Genomic DNA, 19,047 nt, shown 5'->3' on the forward strand with positions numbered 1-19,047 from the left:
ATGTCCTCCTGTACTCGTCCGGCTGAGCGAGCAGCTCCCGGCCCCCTACCTCCCCCAAGTACCGTACCGCCTCTACGTGCCCTTCCCTGCTCGCCATGTGCGCGCATGTCCTCCCTTGATTGTCCGCCTTCGCCAGAAGGCTCCCGGCCCCCTACCTCCCTCAAGTACCGTAGCGCCTCTACATGCCCTCCCTCGCTCGCCATGTGCGCGCATGTCCTCCCGTACTCGTCCGGCTGGGCGAGCAGCTCCCGGCCCCCTACCTCCCTCAAGTACCGTACCGCCTCTACATGCCCTCCCTCGCTCGCCATGTGCGCGCATGTCCTCCCGTACTCGTCCGGCTTCGCCAGCAGCTCCCGGCCGCATACTTTCTCTATGTACTTCAAAGCCTCTACATGCCCTCCCTCGCTCGCCATGTGCGCGCATGTCCTCCCTTGATTGTCCGCCTGCGCCAGCAGCTCCCGGCCCCCTACCTCCCCCAAGTACCGTACCGCCTCTACATGTCCTTCTCTGCTCGCCATGTGCGCGCATGTCCTCCCTTCCTTGTCTGCCCGCGCGAGCAGCTCCCGGCCCCCTACCTCCCTCAAGTACCGTAGTGCCTCTACATGCCCTCCCTCGCTCGCCATGTGCGCGCATGTCCTCCCTTGATTGTCCGCCTGCGCCAGCAGCTCCCGGCCCCCTACCTCCCCCAAGTACCGTACCGCCTCTACGTGCCCTTCCCTGCTCGCCATGTGCGCGCATGTCCTCCCGTACACGTCCGGCTGAGCGAGCAGCTCCCGGCCCCCTACCTCCCTCAAGTACCGTAGCGCCTCTACATGCCCTCCCTCGCTCGCCATGTGCGCGCATGTCCTCCCGTCCTTGTCCGCCTGCCCCAGCAGCTCCCGGCCCCCTACCTCCCCCAAGTACCGTACCGCCTCTACATGCCCTCCCTCGCTCGCCAAGTGCGCGCATGTCCTCCCTTGATTGTCCGCCTGCCCCAGCAGCTCCCGGCCCCCTACCTCCCCCAAGTACCGTACCGCCTCTACATGCCCTCCCTCGCTCGCCCAGTGCGCGCATGTCCTCCCGTCCTTGATTGGCTGGGCGAGCAGCTCCCGGCCCCCTACCTCCCCCAAGTACCGTAGCGCCTCTACATGATCTTCCAAGATTGCCAAGTGCGCGCATGTCTGACCCTGATCGTTCTCAGTAGAAAGATTAGCTCCCTGTTCAATCAAGACTTGCATGCAACTTATGTCTTCTTGTCTGACTGCCACGTGCAATGGCGTGTCTCCGTTGCTCAAGGTCTCCGTCACTTTTCCTTCTGCCCGGCAGATCATCGGTATCAGGTCTGCCTGCCCCTGCCGCACTGCCGTGAAGATCGGAGACTCCAGCTCCGAGTCTTGTTCACCTCGCCAGATCCCTTGCATCTTGCTCGACTGCTCTGCCAGCCTCTGCCCGTCTTGATCGCCCGTATCGCTCAGAGCCCTGCGATGCAAGTCTGATATCTTCGTCATGTAGAGATCTTTCATCTTTTGTGCCGCTATTGGTCTACATTCAAAGTCACCAGTACCGTCAAGCCAGTAGTTGATCTTGTTCATCGCCATCTCCTTCAGTCTCGTCGCATCTCCCATGGCCTGTACATAGTTTTCATCGTTGTTGTACCAAGCTTCGCCCTCCTCCTTGTATCGCTCCACGATTTCTTTGAATTTGTATGTGATCAGCTTGTGCAATGCGTGATGATAGTTCATCATCACATCCAAGGGTGCATCTGCCATCCGGTCTTTGACTCGCTGCGACTGCATCTTGCCCTCCAGGTCTCGACCGATCTCTTCCTCCACGTTCTTCAGCAGCGCCATGAACAGCTGCTTCCGCTTCCCCAGCGTCTCCTCTATCGTCGAGCACGTCAAGTTCGCATTGATCTTCAGCGGCACCACCCGCACCCGCATCCCGTCTGTCTCTTCCACCCGCGGCTGCTTCACCACCTCCAGGTACGACAGCGGCGGATACAAGATCTCCTTCTCCTCGGGGTACTGCGACAGCAGCTCCAAGTCCGCTCCCCGGTCGATGGCCCCGCAGCTGATCTCGAACACCGTCGGCAGCGAGCCTTCCTTGGCGTACTGCAGCGCCACCTGCCTCTCCGTCGATGTGCTGAGCATCCCGTACTCCACCCCCCCTGACACCCCTCGCGCGTCCTCCTCCACGAACCTCGCCGGCATCCGCACGCCCTTGAGCCCCCGGTACACAACCCGCGACGACGGCAGCCTCGTGGTCTTGGACAGCTTGATCACCCCGCTCACCACGCAGTGCAGGGTCGTGACGTACTTGTTGACCTTGTGCGAGTCCGGTAGTCGAAGTACCGCGTTGTACTTGTAGTACATGGGGCCTGTCAACCGCGTCTGTCAGCTCACGTCGCACCTCTACGCGTCTACACGCCTCTCATCCTCTACCTGTGTAGAGCAGCAGCGCGACGACTTCCTCCTTCCGCAGCCCTGCTTCCTTCACTCGCTCCTCCGCCATCACGCCCTCCACGTCGCGGATGCGTCTGATCCCCTGCGAGAGCTGCCGCCGCATGCTCGGGTCTGTCACGGCCTCCCACTCGCGCTTGGGCGTCGTGACCTCGTTGTGGTTGGGCGGAGTGAACGGCTCTTCCGAGTCCTTCCTGTGGCAGTGCTCGTCCTCTAGCCCCTTCCACAGGTCTGTGCTGGGCAGCCCGATGCGCTCGATGAGGCCCCCGTGAAACTCCTCCAGCCTCCCGAAGATAGCTTCCTCTCCTTCCTCTATCGAGAACTTCGCGTTCCCTCCCTCTGACCTCCCTCTTGACATGCTCGCTGATGCTGCTGATCTTCTTGAAACTGCATCCGATGACGTCACCTGGACGGCTTCGAGCACGTCTGCGATGCGTCTACCGCACGCCTCCTTCGTCTCCCTCGCTAGCAGCCCTGACAAGGGAGAGCTCGGGCTGCCTCCGCCGATCTGCTCTGCGATCCTCCGCAGCACGTCAGGCCGGGCGAGCATGTCCTGCTTGCGCCCGAGCTCCCACTCCCTCGCGATCGTCCTCTCGTACTCATCGACACTGCTGCATGTCTCAGCGAGACGCGCGAGGAGGTCGGCCGGCAGGTTGAGACCCAGGCAGAGCTCGCTCGCTCGCTCATGACCTGCCGTCATGTCCGAGTCTTGGGAGCGACTGAGGTACAAGACCTGGAGCGTGTCGCGCATGTCAGGAGGAAGCGTCCACCGACCTGAGTCTGACGATGACGAGTCCTCGCCTTGTTTCGCCTTGCCTGACTCGGGGATTGAAGCTTCTTCAAGCTCATGCAGCAGCTGTAAACCGACCTCAGAGTCCGCCTCAGCCTTGTCTGCTGGTCTGCTCTGAGCTTCTTGCGCGTGTTCGCGTTGACTTGGGTTTCTCTCCTTCAGCTCGTCGGGTTGATCTCCCTGGTCTAGCGATAGCTTGACTAGTGCTTGCGCCTCCTCTCCCTCGATTTGTCTTCTTCTCTTCTTCCTCTGCTCGTCATGTAGCCTATCGGCCTCTCCTTCTGGCTTTCGCTTCTCCTTCTCTCGTCTCTTGCTTGCTGTCAGGCCTGGCGTCAGAGTCGCCTGCTCCTTGTCGTCATCATCCCCTTCATGCCCATGCCCATGCTCAATCCTTTCATGTGCTGACGTCATCATAGCTTGCTCGCTCGCCTGCTCGTCTCGGTGCTTCCTCCTCTCGTCTAGACTATCCGACCCCACCTGCCCTCATACGTCAGACCCTCATACCTCACGGCTACATGTACATCCGGCCCTACCCTAGAAGCCGAAGCCGCAGACGAGCCGCCGGTCGTCAGTCTTCTTGTCTTCTTGCTCTCACCTGCGCATGGCTTAGACGATCGTAGTCTATCGCCTCTACCTTACCTCCCCCTTCCTTCACAAACGCCTCGAAGCTTCTAAACCCTCCAGGCCTCTCGCACTCCTCCAGCCCTCGGAAACCCTCTCTCAGCTCCTCGCTCCAGCCCTCCTCGCACTCCCTCCAGTCTGCCCTGTACCCGTCGCTCCTCACGACCCAGCCAGTGCTGCTGATCCACGTCCTCCAGCCCTCTAGCTCGTGTCTGTCGTTCTCATGCTTGCTGTGATAGTATTGGAGTAGACAATAGTGCAAGAACACGCTGCTCAGCTTGGTCATCTTCAGCATCATGACGTAGCTTCCGACCTCCACGGCTCTCTCCAGCACATAGAAGTAGAACAAGACCTCCTTACCACCTTCAAGGTCAGTCTGTTTTCGAAGATGCCCTTCGATCTTATCCATCCCGTCCTCCCATGACACCGACGGGTCCAAGCATCCATCGATCACCTTGCTCCATATTCGCAATGCTTGACTCAGCTCATCGGGGTCTGATATCACTCTGCCCATCTCCTTGCTGATCGTGTAGTCCAAGATCGCAATGAGCAGCTTGTCGTCCGACATGCTGCGACCTGTCTGACTTGCCTTCCATGCATCGAACGACGGCGACGAGATCGCGTGTTCCTCTATGTACTCCAGCACGTCCTTGACCAGCTCGGGGCCTGCTATAAATTCGTCCATACTCGAATAAAAGTATCCCAGCAGCCTTCGGGTAGAGAACCTCGTGTCTTCATATCGCAGGAAGTACATCAGCACAATCGAGCACACCCTCCACCGCGGACTATCCGCTCGCTGCTCTCCAAGGAAATACTTCACCGCCTCCATCGTCCTGTCTCTGAAAGACTTGGCGTCTTCAGGGCTGTACGCCAGCACGTCCTCGTCTGCCTTGGACGTGTCTGTGAGGGGAGGATAGCTCGATACGACATCCTTGGCAGCGTGCAGTGCAGCAGTGCTGCTCGTGATGTCTCTCAGAGCCTCGCCGTCTCTCACCAGGCAGAAACCATCTGGAATAGCTTGGCTGTTTATGTATACGCATGATTGCTTCTCATCTCCTGCCAGTCTCGCACAACATTTCAACGCATCTTCAAGTGGTCTGTTGCAAGCAAATATCCCTATACGAGGATCGAGAAGCGACTGAAAGAATTTTGAGTCATCGCTTGCCTGCTGTCCATTGCCGCATGTCGACAAGAGAGTCCAGAATCTCGGCAGTCCTTCCACTTCTGGATCTTGCGGCAGACCTTCTGATATTGACCCAATCCTTTCTCGACAAGCGTCTATGACCACAAGCACCCTCGGATGAAATGGCTTGATCTTGTCCTCAAACTCTCTGAAGAACTTGAAAACATCCTTCCTTGAAAGCATTGTTTCAAACATCTCTTGGGGCGAAAACCCCTCGACCTCACTCAGGTCCTTCGGTATCAACATCTGATCCTTGCTCCTTGACTCGTAGATGCCATGGCCCGCGTAGAAGAAGATCACCAGCTCCGGACACGCTCCCTCTAGCTCCTTCAGACTCTTCCTCAAGTACCTCCTCATCTCGGACAAAGTTGGGTTCGAGCTCAAGACCGAGTGACACTGCGGGAGTGAGCAGAGCTTCTCATGCAGCTCCGTCGCATCCTCCACGGCCCTCGCAAGCGGCTTGAGCTCTCCCTGGTAGTCGTTGAGCCCCATGCACAGCCCGTACACCCGAGGATGCTCCAGGAAGATCAAGTCTGCCTCGAAGCTCCGCTCCGTCCGACTGTCCTCGAAGCTCTGGGAGCGATACGTCGACTGACCTGACAGAGCGCTAGCAACACATCGAGTCACTTCCGTACCCTCCTCTCACGCCCTCCTCCTCCGTCTACGCTCTTACCTGTTGCGCCTCGAGAAGCTCTCGTCCGCTCTACCTCCCTCTAGAGCAAGCGCTATGACTCGCTTGACTAGCTCCCGAGCACCCTCGTCGTCACCGCCTCCTCCCTCGCCAAGCAAGACGGCTTCATCCGCCTTGCGTGTCTCTTGTCTCCTGCTGCTGTCAGAGCCTCTCCCTCCTCTCCTCTCTATCGCCTTCATCCTAGCACGAGTCAAGCTCCCGCCTGTCGCCCGGCCCGAGACAGCCTCGTCCTTGCTACGAGCCCCCCAGCTCTCTGAGGTCATGACGTGCAGGCAGAGCTCGTCATCCGGCCGCTCCTCCTCTCTGAAGCACAGGAGCCGCTCCAGGAGCGAGTCTTGGCCCTCCAGGTCGATGATGCTGATGAGGCGGGTGGTCTTTCGTTGCATGCCGGCGTAGAGCTTGTCTAGCAAGCGCTGGGTCTGAGAGACAGGGCTGCTGCTCCATGCCTGGAGGTCTGAGAAGGTCTTGAGGAGAGAGTGAAACCTCTTCTGCACGTATCCCTGCATGGCAGGCTTGATGCTGCTGCTCGCTTCGTCTCCTTGCGTCCCCCCCGCCATCCTGCCGCGCTCCCAGCAAAGGTCTTCCGGATATATGACTCCCCGGGGGGCTGAGAACGTGGATGGAGAGGGGGTGGGGAAATCTATGGGTAGTGTAGGGATTGGGAAATCTATGGGTAGTGTAGGTAGTGGCGGGGGGGGGTCATCTAATGGGTGGGTGGCTCAGTAAAAGGTGTGACGATTGGATTGTTTGAAATAGCTGTCGTAACATTTCGAATATTGGACAAGGCTTTGAAAGCCTAAATTGAACCTGCCAGCCTTCTCGATGAGACGCCCGGTCCGACTGAATCGGAGCAAGTACCGGGCCCGAGAGCTCTGAGGCGGAGCTCGGCCTGCACATCGTACGTCATGCCGGGGCAGGGAAGACGGGAGGGAGAGGGAGATGCGAGAGAAGGAGAAGAAGAGACAGAAAGAGAAGAAAGAGGAGAGGATATTGATGATGATGATGAATAAGAGAGATAGTGGTGAGAAGCGCTGGCATCTGACAGTGATTGAGCTCTGTCGATAACCGGAACCGACGTTTCAAAGTTTCTGCTTCGCCAACGCAACAAAGAATGGAGGAGGAAGTAGGAGACGTGATCTTGACGTGCGACATGGAGGCAGCCGGACCTTTGAGACTGAAGATCGACAGCTTCGAAGGAAGCAAGGAGGACCTGACCAGCGGCATCCATCCAGAGAATGCAGAGAGTCTCCTCGCCAACCTGTTTGTGGAAGCTCAGATCATGGAGGGAGAGACAGCGGTGGGTCTTCCTTCCCGCACATGCTACACATCCTACGGGAACCAGTGTCGCTGGAACGACCTGCTGACCTTCAACCACGTGAGGTACTGGCATCTTCCTAGGGACGCCGCCGTCCACCTCACGCTGCGAGCGCTCTATGCTCCGAGGAAGTACGTGTCGCTGGGGGAAGCGTCGTTCAGGCTGTTCAGCAAGAAAGGACGGCTGAAGAGCGGGAGGAAGAAGATCCAGGTGGAGTTCTACCATGGCAACGAGACGACCATGGACGCGCAGCAGCTGTCTCCTCCGCCTCACGCGCTGAAGAAGCATGGAGGAAGCGTTCCGAGCATGGAGAAGCTGGAGAAGCTGATGCAGCGGTACGATCGCAACGCGATGGAGCGAGTGCCATGGCTGGACGCGCTCGCCTTCAGGAGGATCCAGCAGCTCAACAAGGACGTCGGAGACGGGACTTGTCGCCCGACCATCACGGTTGAGATGGAGAGGTGGGACCGGACGGTGATGTACGGGGTCAGGCCCTACACGCAGATACCGAGCGGAGGGAACTCGCTGCTGCCCGATCCTGAGCTCGGGTGCGACAACCCCGTCGAGCACAAGCATCGCAAGCTCGCGCGATCTCTGCACAGGGCTCACCAGGACCGCAACCTGCAGCCTGACGCGGAGGAGCGACGGCAGATAGAAACTCTCCTCAAGGCCCCATGGGACTGGGCAGACCTGACAGGGGTGAAGATGAACGTGGAGCACAAGGAGCTGCTGTGGCGGTACCGGTTTGCTCTGACCAAGGAGAACAAGGCTCTCACCAAGTGCTTGATCTGCGTGGACTGGAATGACGAGGAGGAGGCGGACCAGGCGGTGGATCTGCTGCAGGAGTGGCAGAAGCAGGTGACGATCGACATCAACGACGCGCTGCAGATGCTGTCAGCCGCCTTCACGCACCCCAAGGTGAGGGAGGCAGCGGCGAGGAGAGTGGCGATCGCGGACGACCAGGAGCTGCTCGGCTATCTGCTGCAGCTGGTGCAGGCGCTGCGATACGAGGGAGGAGGAAGGGAGGGGGGCGACAGCCTGCTGAACCTGCTCATCGAACGAGCGAGCAACAACCTGGAGATCGCCAACTACCTCCATTGGTACATCTTCTGCCAGCAGCTGGTGGAGGCGGACGGGAAGGAGGCGCGGGGGCGGCAGAAGCACTATGAGCGAGCGCAGAGGAAGCTGATGAACAAGCTTGAGAGCACGGAGAAGGGGAGGTCGATCATCACGGTGCTAGAGCAGCAGCACGACCTTGTTACCTTCCTGACGAAGCTCGCGCAAGAGATCAAGAACATGAGAGACAGCAGGCAGAGGAAGGTAGAACGACTCAAGTCAGCCCTGGCCTCGACCCACTCGATGATCTTCGGGTCTGCCGGAGGGTCAGCGGGAGGAGGAGGAGGAGGAGGAGTACGTCTCAACATGAACCCCAACATCATCGCCGTCGGTCTGCATGCGGAAGACGCTGAGGTGATGGAGACGAGGAGAAGGCTCTGTGTTGTCATGGCGGTCACGAGCTGGTCGTGAGAGTGTGCTGCTGCTCCCTTGCTCTTGTCTTGATGACGCGCAGCTCATGGGCTTGCAGGTCTTCAAGAGCGCGATGATGCCGCTGGGGATCTCGTTCCTGACCAACACGCCGCAACCAGACGTGAAGGCGGCTGATCGCATCCAGTACAAGTATCGCATCATCTTCAAGGACGGCGACGACCTCCGTCAGGACCAGCTGGTGTTGCAGATGCTGAGGCTGATGGACAGGTAGGCGAGAGATGCTGGGATGAGAGGGGTATGAGGGGGGTCGTCAGCGGGGGAGAGGAGGAGGGGGATGAGTTGTTGCTGTCTTGTGCTTGTGACTGGACAGTCTCAGGGAGCTGAAGAACTCCGGACTTGACCTGAAGCTGACGCCTTACCGAGCGCTTGCGACGTCACCCTCGACAGGTAGAGCAGGGGGGGGAGGGAGGAAGGAGGCGGGGGTGGGATGAGGAGGAGGCAAGTGGAGGCCTGACGGCGAGGTTTTCTGTCAGGGATGGTGGAGCGGGTGGACTCATACCCGCTGTCAAAGATTCTAGCAGAGTACGGGAAGGACATTCGGATGTAAAGGAGGAGGAGGGACGACGGAGAGGGTGAGAGGTGTGGTCAGGTTTCTACGTCAGCACCATCCCGATCGGTCGGGCCCGTTTGGGATCGCAGCGGAGGTAGGCGATGAAGGAGATGAGGAGGAGATGAATGTGCTGGATGAGGGAACTTGTGATGATGATGAGGGACAAGCTGACGAGACATGTAGAAGACGATGATGGAGGAGGAGGAAGAGGAGGAGGAGGGCGAATAGGATATGGATGAGGATGACAAGGAGAACGATCTGGAGGAGAAGCGGTTGATGTCGAGGATCAACATGAGGATGGAGAAATCGATGACAACGAGGATGAAGAGGGAGAGGGAGATAGTCATGACAAATGAGTAGAAGAGGATGATGATGATGATGAGGAGGAGGAGGCTGATGGTGATGTTGTTTTGTTGGTGATGATTGAAGGGACGATGAGCAATCAAACCCTTCAGCCTCTTGACAAGATGTCATGTGTGCAGGTGATGGACAATTACGTCAAGAGCTCAGCAGGATATTGTGTCGTCACCTACTTGCTGGGAGTAGGTAAACTCGTCACAGATGAGAGTGACACGTCATGGTGCTGGGGGGGTTGAACGTTTGCAGATGTCCAGGAGATCGTCACTTGGATAATGTACTTCTGAGCCCAGGTGAAGATGATGAGAGAATGAGAATCCGCAATCGCCATGTGCAAACCATCACGGAGACATTTCGATCATCATCATCATCATCATCATCATCATCATCATCTCTATCGTCTCAATCATCATCATCTTCATCATCATCATCATCTCTATCAGCTCAATCATCATCATCTCCGTCATCATCATCATCATCATCATCATTATCATCATCATCATCATCATCATCATCATCATCATCATCATCATCATCATGGTGTTTCAATGATCTTTTCATCAGGAGGGTATCTCTTTCACATTGACTTCGGATACATCCTCGGGCGAGACCTTCACCCCGCTACCTCCTCCTCCATCTTGCCCTTATCTCTGCCAGTGACTGCCTGCTGGTGGTTGTCGACTTCTCCCGCCCTTCCTCTTCTGCCTCCGCCCTTGTCTTTGCCATTCGTTTGTGTATGCTTTCCTTTCTCCTGCTCCTTACCTCTCTCTCTCTCTCTCTCTCTCTCTCTCTCTCTCTCTCTCTCTGTTTCTCGACTCACGTCGGATCAGGTCGACGCTATGGGCGGGCAGCAGAGTCAGCATTATCGTCTCTTCCAGCAGTACTGCAGTGAAGCCTACATCATCTTGCGTCGACGAGCAGAGTTCTTCATCAACCTGATGATGCTGATGAAGGTGACGGAGACGAAGAGGAAGGAAGAGGAGGAGGAGCAAGAGGAGGACGAGGACGAGGAATGAGAAGAAGGGGCAAGAGAGAGAGCGAGGGAGCAGCAGTGGTGTAGTAGTGGGAGGAGGAGGACAAGGAATGGAACGGACGAAGGCGAGGGAGAGAAAAGAGACGGAGGAGAAAAGAGATCAGCGGGGAGACGGAGAGCGACTCAGAAATGAAGACGAGGACGAGGATGAAGGGACAACGAGGGACCTCTTGGAGTTGAGCATGACGATGATGATGAGGGGAGGGAGAGCGAGACGGAAGAGGGATCGTTGACGATGGTGATGGTTGAGTCTTGTTGCTGTCCTCACAGCTTGTCGATGATGTTGCTCGTCAGCGTCTGCCTCACTGACTCTCTCTCAGGACGCCAACATCCCGGACATCTCAGGGGTGCCAGGAAGGTAAAGACTTGCTGCTGCTAGACGAGAGGTCTTGTCACGTGTCGTCGCAGACCTGAAGACCCTGAGCGACAACTGTACAAGGTGAGGCTCTGGTGGGAGGGGCGGAGGGGCGGAGGGCATGGGGTCAGCGTCAGTGAGGGACTTGGCAGTTCTGGGAGAGGTTTCACCTGGAGATGTCCAACGAAGAAGCCTACAACCACATGCAGGCGAGAGACGAGGAGGAAGAGCAGGAGCGAGAAGCAGAGACGGGGAGGAAGAGCAGGAGCGAGAAGCAGAGACGGGGAGAGAGGGGGAGAAGGGAAGGAGAGACGGGGAGAGAGCAGGGGAAGAGAAGGAGGGGGAAGAGGAAGGGAGGGAAGGAAGGAAGGAGATGGAGAGGGAGAGAAATGAAGGAAGGGAGAGGCATCAAGGGAAAGGAAGGGAGGGAGAGATGAGAGTGCAGGGGAAGGGAAGGGACTGAAGGGAAGGGGGAGAGGGGAGGGAGGAAAGGGAAAGAAGGCGAGGGGAGGGAGAGAAGTGGGGACGGGAGGGAGGCTTGGAGGAGAGACTGACGGTGGCGCAGGCTCTGATCTATCAAAGTCAGACAGCGTTTGTACCTCAGGTCAGCTGGGTCGCGAGGAAAGGATGAGAGTGACGAGGGTTGCAGATGGTGGAATGGGCGCACAAGCTGAAACAAGACTACTGGACTGCATGAGGGGATAGCGATGCATGCGGAAAGATAGCGTTGTGCGCGCTTGCTCTTTGGTTTCATGACGGGATCACTTCGTGTGACAACACTGGATCGAGAGATACTTGTAGGAAGTTTTCCTAACAACGGTGTTGTTCATGTAGTAGTCCTCGAGCTCCTCCCACCGCTGTTCCCTGGCCATCTCGATAGCAAGGCACCCCTTGGATGTCTTGACCGGCATCCCGTTTGCGATGAGCAGGTTGTCCAGGGAGAAGGTGACATTTCGGAGCTTCTTCCATCGTCACCTAGTAGTCGAATGAAGGACCGTACCGTTTGGCGGGCCAAGGGCCGCAGCAAGAGTCATGCGCGCCGCGGCCGGTCAGGCTCGAAGTTTAGTAGCCGCATGCCAAGTTTGCCACATGCCATCCCACTACATGCGGCGCTCAGTTGAGGGCCTGGCACGGCCCGTTGCCACGGCGAATCACTGAGTCAGGATCGCATTCATGATGTGGCGACCAAGGCTGGCCGAACCGTCTGCGGCCGCCGGGCCGACGGCCAGCCCGGGCAATCACTGGCCGGTATCGTACGGCTGGGCAGTCGCGCGGGCTAAGCCTGCCGGGCTCAGAGGTCGTCGGGATCATCGTCGATGGAGATAGAGATGGCTTCCTTGGCTCTGACCGTGATGTTCCGCATGGCGCTCAGCATCTCCCTCGCTTGCTGCGCATCCTTCTCGTAGTCCTCCTTCCTCGTCTGATGCGCCTCCAGGCGTCGCGTCAGCGTCGTCGTGAGTGTGTGCAGAGTCGACTCAAAGCCTTCAGTGCTCTCTTTGCCTTCCGCCGACGCAGGAGATTGTAGTTGCTCCCGCTGCCTCTCTGCGAGCTGCAGTCGCGGTTTCACCATGCCTTGCATCTTATGCACCTCACCCTCCTTCCACTTGAGAGTATTCTTGTTGGTCTCCTCCCACGACAGCACCACCTGCTTCTTGATTTCCTTCTCGTACCCCCACGCCCCGCTGAAGACCTTCCTGCCCAGCCAAGCGAGGGCTCCCTGAGACTCATTCAGCACGGGTTTGACCGTTCGCTCGCACTTGATCAGATGCCTCAGCATGCCGGTGAGAGGGAGTAGCAGAGGCTCATCGAACGTGTCCTTAGACAAGCCCAGGCCCCCCCCTCCCTCTCCTACGTTGGCGTACGCGTCCAGAGAAATCTTCATGTCTTTCGCGAGGAACTGCATCATGGTCCTGTGAGACTCCAGCCTCTCGTTGAGACTCTCAGCAAATGTCTTGTTGGCCTGCTGTACCTCGTCGTAGAGAAGCGTAGCCTTGCCATTGAGGGCAACGATGACTTCCTTGACCTTGACCTCCTTGCTCGCCTCGTCATCGAACACCAGGTCTTGCTCATGGAAGGTCTCTTGCAGGATTTCATCCACCGCTGCCTTGAACGTGTCGCACGATCGCTCGGTGCAAGCTTGACACTCATGAATCATCTTGGAGATGTCGTCGCTGAGAGACTTGTTGGCACCTGTGAGCCGTTTGATCGTCTCTTGTATGTCCGAGAGGATTTTCTCCGTCTCCTCCTTGTTCTGGGTCACTTTGTTGGCTCGCAGAGCAATGAAGACCTCAAGGTCCTTATTCGTTTGTTCCAGCTTGAAATTCGCTGCATGCAAGGCGTTGTCACCGTTCGGAGAGCAGCACTGAAGGAGGTTCTGCTTGAAGGCAGGCCAGTGCGATGAGTTGACGATCTCGTTTGCACGCTCCTCCAGGTTCTTGTCCGTCAGTTGTTCCTGACTGGGCAGGATACCAAACGCGAACTTGGAGAATGTGCGGAACCACTCCTGTTCCCTGAAGTGCGGGGAGCGAAGTCTTACCGCGTCAAGAGTCCGCATGGCGAGACAAGCAAGACGAGCAGAACCAAGCACAATCTTGTCTCGGTCCTCGATCATCATCGAAGCAGCCACTCGCTCTTTCACTTCCTCCTCGTCCATCCCACGGTCATCCTTCTCATCGTACTTGTTGACAAACACAAGAAGTCGGTTCTTCATGATGTGCGGGTCAAACTCGTTCGTCTGCAGGATGTCCTCGTACATCTCCTGAGCGCCAGCACTTCCGATTTGCGTATAGTCCACCACCAGGATCACTGACGTCGACATGTTCATCTGCTGCTTGATCATCTCCCTGAACTCGCTCCTGTTGCTCTCGTTAGGGCCAGGAAGGTCCAGCAGCGTCAGCCGATGGCTTTTGCTTGCTACTGGCCAGTTGTCGAACGTGGTCTCAATGACAGGGAGGTTGTCGAGTCGAACGAGGAAGTGCCAAGGGAGATCGAGCTTGGCAGCAAGGCACTCCCGCACAAACCAGTTCACACATGACATGTACTTGTACACCTCTGGCAACGAAGTGCACGCCGCAAGGTCGATGGTAGTAGAGGCACGCTTCCAGCACTCTCGCAGGAATTCCAGGTTCTGATCCATTTCCGCGCTCCTGGGCTCTCTCTCTATCGACACGAACTTTTCCAGCAGATCCAACCACAGGTCAGAGTTCTGAACTTTGATAACCGTCTCTCCCCGATCGGATTGCCGTATGAGCACAGGGAAAGCTGTCTCCGCACAGTTGCGGTGTGGCAGTAGCTCTTTGCCGACAATCATGTTGATCGTTGAAGACTTGCCAGCCTTCATCGTTCCTGTAACTGTGAATAGATCTCCGCCGATGCTCAGTTTTAGCTTCTCATTCTCAAGCCTTTCATCGCACATCTTCTTCTGACCTGCTTCGATAAAACCTTGATCTATCATCGTCTTGATCAGTCTCAGGTAGTCATTCAGTGACGACAACAAAGTTCTTGTATTGTCATCCAGGTTTTGCTTGAGTAGAAATGGCTTGCCGATGTTGGTAGCTCTCTCTGTCCTGGGAATTTTTGTGCTGGGTCTGGTCTCTTCGGACTCAGAGCTCCTCTTGTTTGAAGATGACTCCTGAGAGCCCTTGTCCTCCATCGCTCTCAAGTCTGCCAATCAAATTAGAAAAGATATGTAGGATCAATATTCACACGCCAACGAGGGCTGTCACTGATGATCACTGCACAGAGAGCTATTTGTAATCTATTGTGATTCTGATCTAATTGACTGAGATCTCTCTTGATATATGTCTGAATCACTACTGAAACTTGTGTATGTCATTCGTGCATGTTCGCTCGTGCATGTTCAAGTCCCGTTATGTCGCTTGGCTCGATCGTATCGATCACCAATCGAATCCCTTGATGGGATTGGTTTATCCCAATCTTGGGAGCGACTGAGGTACAAGACCTGGAGCGTGTCGCGCATGTCAGGAGGAAGCGCCCACCGACCTGAGTCTGACGATGACGAGTCCTCGCCTTGTTTCGCCTTGCCTGACTCGGGGATTGAAGCTTCTTCAAGCTCATGCAGGAGCTGTAAACCGACCTCAGAGTCCGCCTCAGCCTTGTCTGCTGGTCTGCTCTGAGCTTCTTGCGCGTGTTCGCGTTGACTTGGGTTTCTCTCCTTCGGCTCATCGGGTTGATCTCCCTGGTCTAGCGATAGCTTGACTAGTGCTTGCGCCTCCTCTCCCTCGATTTGTCTTCTTCTCTTCTTCCTCTGCTCGTCAATTAGTGTATCGGCCTCTCCTTCCTCTGGCTTTCGCTTCTCCTTCTCTTGTCTCTTGCTTGCTGTCAGGCCTGGCGTCAGAGTCGCCTGCTGCTTGTCGTCATCATCCCCTTCATGCCCATGCCCATGCTCAATCCTTTCATGTGCTGACGTCATCATAGCTTGCTCGCTGGCCTCCTCGTCTCGGTGCTTCCTCCTCTCGTCTAGACTATCCGACCCCACCTGCCCTCATACGTCAGACCCTCATACCTCACGGCTACATGTACATCCGGCTCTACCCTAGAAGCCGAAGCCGCAGACGAGCCGCCGGTCGTCAGTCTTCTTGCCTTCTTGCTCTCACCTGCGCATGGCTTAGACGATCGTAGTCTATCGCCTCTACCTTACCTCCCCCTTCCTTCACAAACGCCTCGAAGCTTCTATACCCTCCAGGCCTCTTGCACTCCTCCAGCCCTCGGAAACCCTCGCTCAGCTCCTCGCTCCAGCCCTCCTCGCACTCCCTCCAGTCTGCCCTGTACCCGTCGCTCCTCACGACCCAGCCTGTGCTGCTAATCCACGTCCTCCAGCCCTCCAGCTCGTGTCTGTCGTTCTCTTGCTTGCTGTGATAGTATTGGAGTAGACAATAGTGCAAGAACACGCTGCTCAGCTTGGTCATCTTCAGCATCATGACGAAGTTTCCGACCTCCACGGCTCTCTCCAGCACATAGAAGTAGAACAAGAGCTCCTGACTATTCTGTTCCATGATTTGCTCTCGAAGATGCTCTTCGATCTTATCCATCCCGTCCTCCCATGACACCGACGGGTCCAAGCATGGATTGATAACCTCCTCCTGCCATATCTCCAGGGATGCCTCAAGCTCTTCAGCTCTAGACGAGACTCTAGGTAACTCCTTGCTAATCGTGTAGTCCAGGATCGCAATGAGCACTTTGTCGTCCGATATGCTGCGACCTGTCTGACTTGCCTTCCATGCATCGAACGACGGCGACGAGATCTTGTTCTGATCCACGTGCTTGCGCACAAGCTGAACAAGCTCGGGGCCTACGAGGTTCTTCTTAACCATTGAACGGTAATAATCTAAAAGTCTCTTGGTAGAGAACCTCGTGTCTTCATATCGCAGGAAGTACATCAGCACGATCGAGCACACCCTCCACCGCGGACTATCCGCTCGCTGCTCTCCAAGGACATACTTCACCGCCTCCATCGCCCTGTCTCTGAAAGACTTGGCGTCCTCAGGGCTGTAAGCCAGCACGTACGTGTCTGCCTTGGACGTGTCTGTGAGAGGAGGATAGCTCGATACGACATCCTTGGCAGCATGCAGTGCAGCTGTACTGCTCCTGATGTCTCTCAGAGCCTCGCCGTCGCTCACCAGGCAGAAGCCTTCCGGAATGTCATAAATGTTCATCAATACACAAGGTTGTGACTCTTTGCATCTCCTCGCACAGTCTAGTAAGACGCTGTCAAGCGGTCTGTTGCAAGCGAACATCCCTGTCTCTGCATCCAGAAGCGACTCAAACAGCTTCGACTCGTCGCTTGCTGTCTTGCCCTTGCCGCATGTCAGCAGCAGAGTCCAATGCTTGGGCAGCGCCTTCTCTTCCGGATCTTGCGGTAGACCTTCTGGCACTCCCTCGATCTTTTCCCGACCAGCGTCTATGACCACAAGCACCCTCGGATGATATCCTGATACGTCTTGCTCGAAGTCCCTGAAGAACTTGAAAACCTCCTCCATTGAAAGCATCATTTCACCCATCTCCCGGAATGATAACCCTCTCACTTCCTCCACGTCCGTCGGTATCAACATCTGATCCTTGCTCCTTGACTCGTAGATGCCATGGCCCGCGTAGAAGAAGATCACCAGCTCCGGACACGCTCCCTCTAGCTCCCTCAGACTCCTCCTCAGGTACTCCTTCATCTCGGACGGACTCTTGGGGTTCGAGCTCAAGACCGAGTGACACTGCGGGAGTGAGCAGAGCTTCTCATGCAGCTCCGTCGCATCCTCCACGGCCCTCGCAAGCGGCTCGAGCTCTCCCTGGTAGTCGTTGAGCCCCATGCACAGCCCGTACACCCGAGGATGCTCCAGGAAGATCAAGTCTGCCTCGAAGCTCCGCTCCGTCCGACTGTCCTCGAAGCTCTGGGAGCGATACCTCGACTGACCTGACAGAGCGCTAGCAACACATCGAGTCACGTCCGTACCCTCCTCTCACGCCCTCCTCCTCCGTCTACGCTCTTACCTGTTGCGCCTCGAGAAGCTCTCGTCTGCTCTACCTCCCTCTAGAGCAAGCGCTATGACTCGCTTGACTAGCTCCCCAGCACCCTCGTCGTCTCCGCCTCCTCCCTCGCCAAGCAAGACGGCTTCATCCGCCTTGCGTGTCTCTTGTCTCGTGCTGCTGTCAGAGCCTCTCCCTCCTCTCCTCTCTATCGCTTTCATCCTAGCACGAGTCAAGCTCCCGCCTGTCGCCCGGCCCGAGACAGCCTCGTCCTTGCTACGAGCCCCCCAGCTCTCGGAGGTCATGACGTGCAGGCAAAGCTCGTCATCCGGCCGCTCCTCCTCTCTGAAGCACAGGAGCCGCTCCAGGAGCGAGTCTTGGCCCTCCAGGTCGATGATGCAGATGAGGCGGGTGGTCTTTCGTTGCATGCCGGCCAAGAGCTTGTCTAGCAAGCGCTTGGTCTGAGAGACTGGGCTGCTGCTCCATGCCTGGAGGTCTGAGAAGGTCTTGAGGAGGGAGTGAAACCTCTTCTGCACGTATCCCTGCATGGCAGGCTTGATGCTGCTGCTCGCGGTCAAACTGTTATATAAATGAAAGTTAGAAGCCACTCGTTTGCGGCCACTCGTTAGCGGCTGATCAACAATCTCATCGGAAGATAAAATGTTTTCTAACTGTCCAAGCTTTTCACTTGTCTCCTCGACCCCGCTCTCCTCCACCTGGAGTCGCAAGTCAGTCAGCTTGCAGCCTCTCCTCCTCCTCTCTCTCTCGCGGGCACTACCGAGAGCTTCTGCCGCTCCTCGCTGACTTGAGAGTCGACTTCCTGCTCTCGTCCCCAGACTGTCAGCGCCCCTGCCCCGGCAGCCAACGTTCACGTCAGTCATCAGCATCTTCCCTCGTGAGCATCGGCTCTCACCTCCTCCCTCTAGCTTTCTCCACCCCACAAAGCCCTCGTCGTCTCCTCCTACGCCTGCCAGTAGAGATCGGAGCTGCTCCGCCTCCTCTGTCTCGAGACGCTCCTCCAGCTCCCCGTGCTCATGACTGCCAAACACCCACCCACTGCTGCTCACCCACGTTCGAAACCTGCCCTCCTCCTCCTCCCCTTGCCCCTCCCCCCCCTCCTCACTCACTTCGTCCAGCGCCGCCCTCACTCTCTTCGCCAGCGCCACGGACAAGCAGGCGCAGCTGAGCCTCGTCATCTTCAAAAACGTCACGAAGCTGCTGGTCTCGACCACTCGCGACAGCACGTGCACTGCGAGCAGAGGGCTCAGCCTCCCGTCCTGATCTGCCGTCAACTTGTCCTTGAGGTACTCCTCTGCTTCGTCCAGCGCCTTCTCCTCCGTCATGTCGCCCCCGTAGAAGTCTTGAAGCCGCACGTCCTCCTCCCACAAGCGAAGCTCTGACCTCGCTTCCTCGGGCATGTGCGAGAGCGACCGCTTGATCTCCTCGCGTACGGTGAAGTCGATCGCTGCTACCGCCGTCTTGCTGCTGGTCGACGTCCCGTAGGTCTCTTGTACCCACTGCTCTAGATTCTCCGACCGGATCTCGTTCGTGCTCATACGACCGTTGACCGCCTTGATGAGGTCAGGACCAAGCTTCTTCTTCGATCGCGTCTGAAAGTATCTGCGAGTCGCTTGAGTCTCGTACCTCGTCTCCTCGTACCTCAGAAACACCAGCACAAACATCGAGCAC

General features: G+C 56.9%; 4 protein-coding genes across 4 annotated transcripts; 1 reads left to right on the plus strand and 3 right to left on the minus strand.

Annotated features, from left to right (window-relative positions):
- Positions 1-167: 167 nt before the first annotated feature.
- Positions 168-1,217, minus strand: GUITHDRAFT_78187 (hypothetical protein; the record flags this gene model as incomplete). The annotated part of the gene is made up of 2 exons (XM_005824224.1): positions 168-350; positions 489-1,217. Coding segments are annotated over 2 exons (912 nt in total), but the record flags the coding sequence as incomplete, so codon positions are not given.
- A 735-nt stretch (positions 1,218-1,952) lies between these two features.
- On the minus strand, positions 1,953-2,351 carry GUITHDRAFT_78270 (hypothetical protein; the record flags this gene model as incomplete). The annotated part of the gene is made up of 1 exon (XM_005824225.1): positions 1,953-2,351. A coding segment is annotated over one exon (399 nt), but the record flags the coding sequence as incomplete, so codon positions are not given.
- A 5,392-nt stretch (positions 2,352-7,743) lies between these two features.
- On the plus strand, positions 7,744-10,509 carry GUITHDRAFT_78237 (hypothetical protein; the record flags this gene model as incomplete). Its single annotated transcript, XM_005824226.1, has 9 exons — positions 7,744-8,508; positions 8,624-8,793; positions 8,903-8,973; positions 9,060-9,108; positions 9,158-9,230; positions 9,619-9,682; positions 9,751-9,786; positions 10,058-10,149; positions 10,324-10,509. The coding sequence occupies 9 exons, from the start codon at positions 7,744-7,746 to the stop codon at positions 10,507-10,509; spliced, it is 1,506 nt and encodes a 501-aa protein (XP_005824283.1).
- A 1,663-nt stretch (positions 10,510-12,172) lies between these two features.
- Positions 12,173-13,918, minus strand: GUITHDRAFT_145122 (hypothetical protein; the record flags this gene model as incomplete). The annotated part of the gene is made up of 3 exons (XM_005824227.1): positions 12,173-12,430; positions 12,734-12,985; positions 13,418-13,918. 3 exons carry the CDS (start codon positions 13,916-13,918, stop codon positions 12,173-12,175), a joined length of 1,011 nt encoding a protein of 336 aa, XP_005824284.1.
- Positions 13,919-19,047: the final 5,129 nt, after the last annotated feature.

Source organism: Guillardia theta (assembly GCF_000315625.1).
Source record: "Guillardia theta CCMP2712 unplaced genomic scaffold GUITHscaffold_97, whole genome shotgun sequence".
Taxonomy (NCBI): Eukaryota; class Cryptophyceae; order Pyrenomonadales; family Geminigeraceae; genus Guillardia; species Guillardia theta.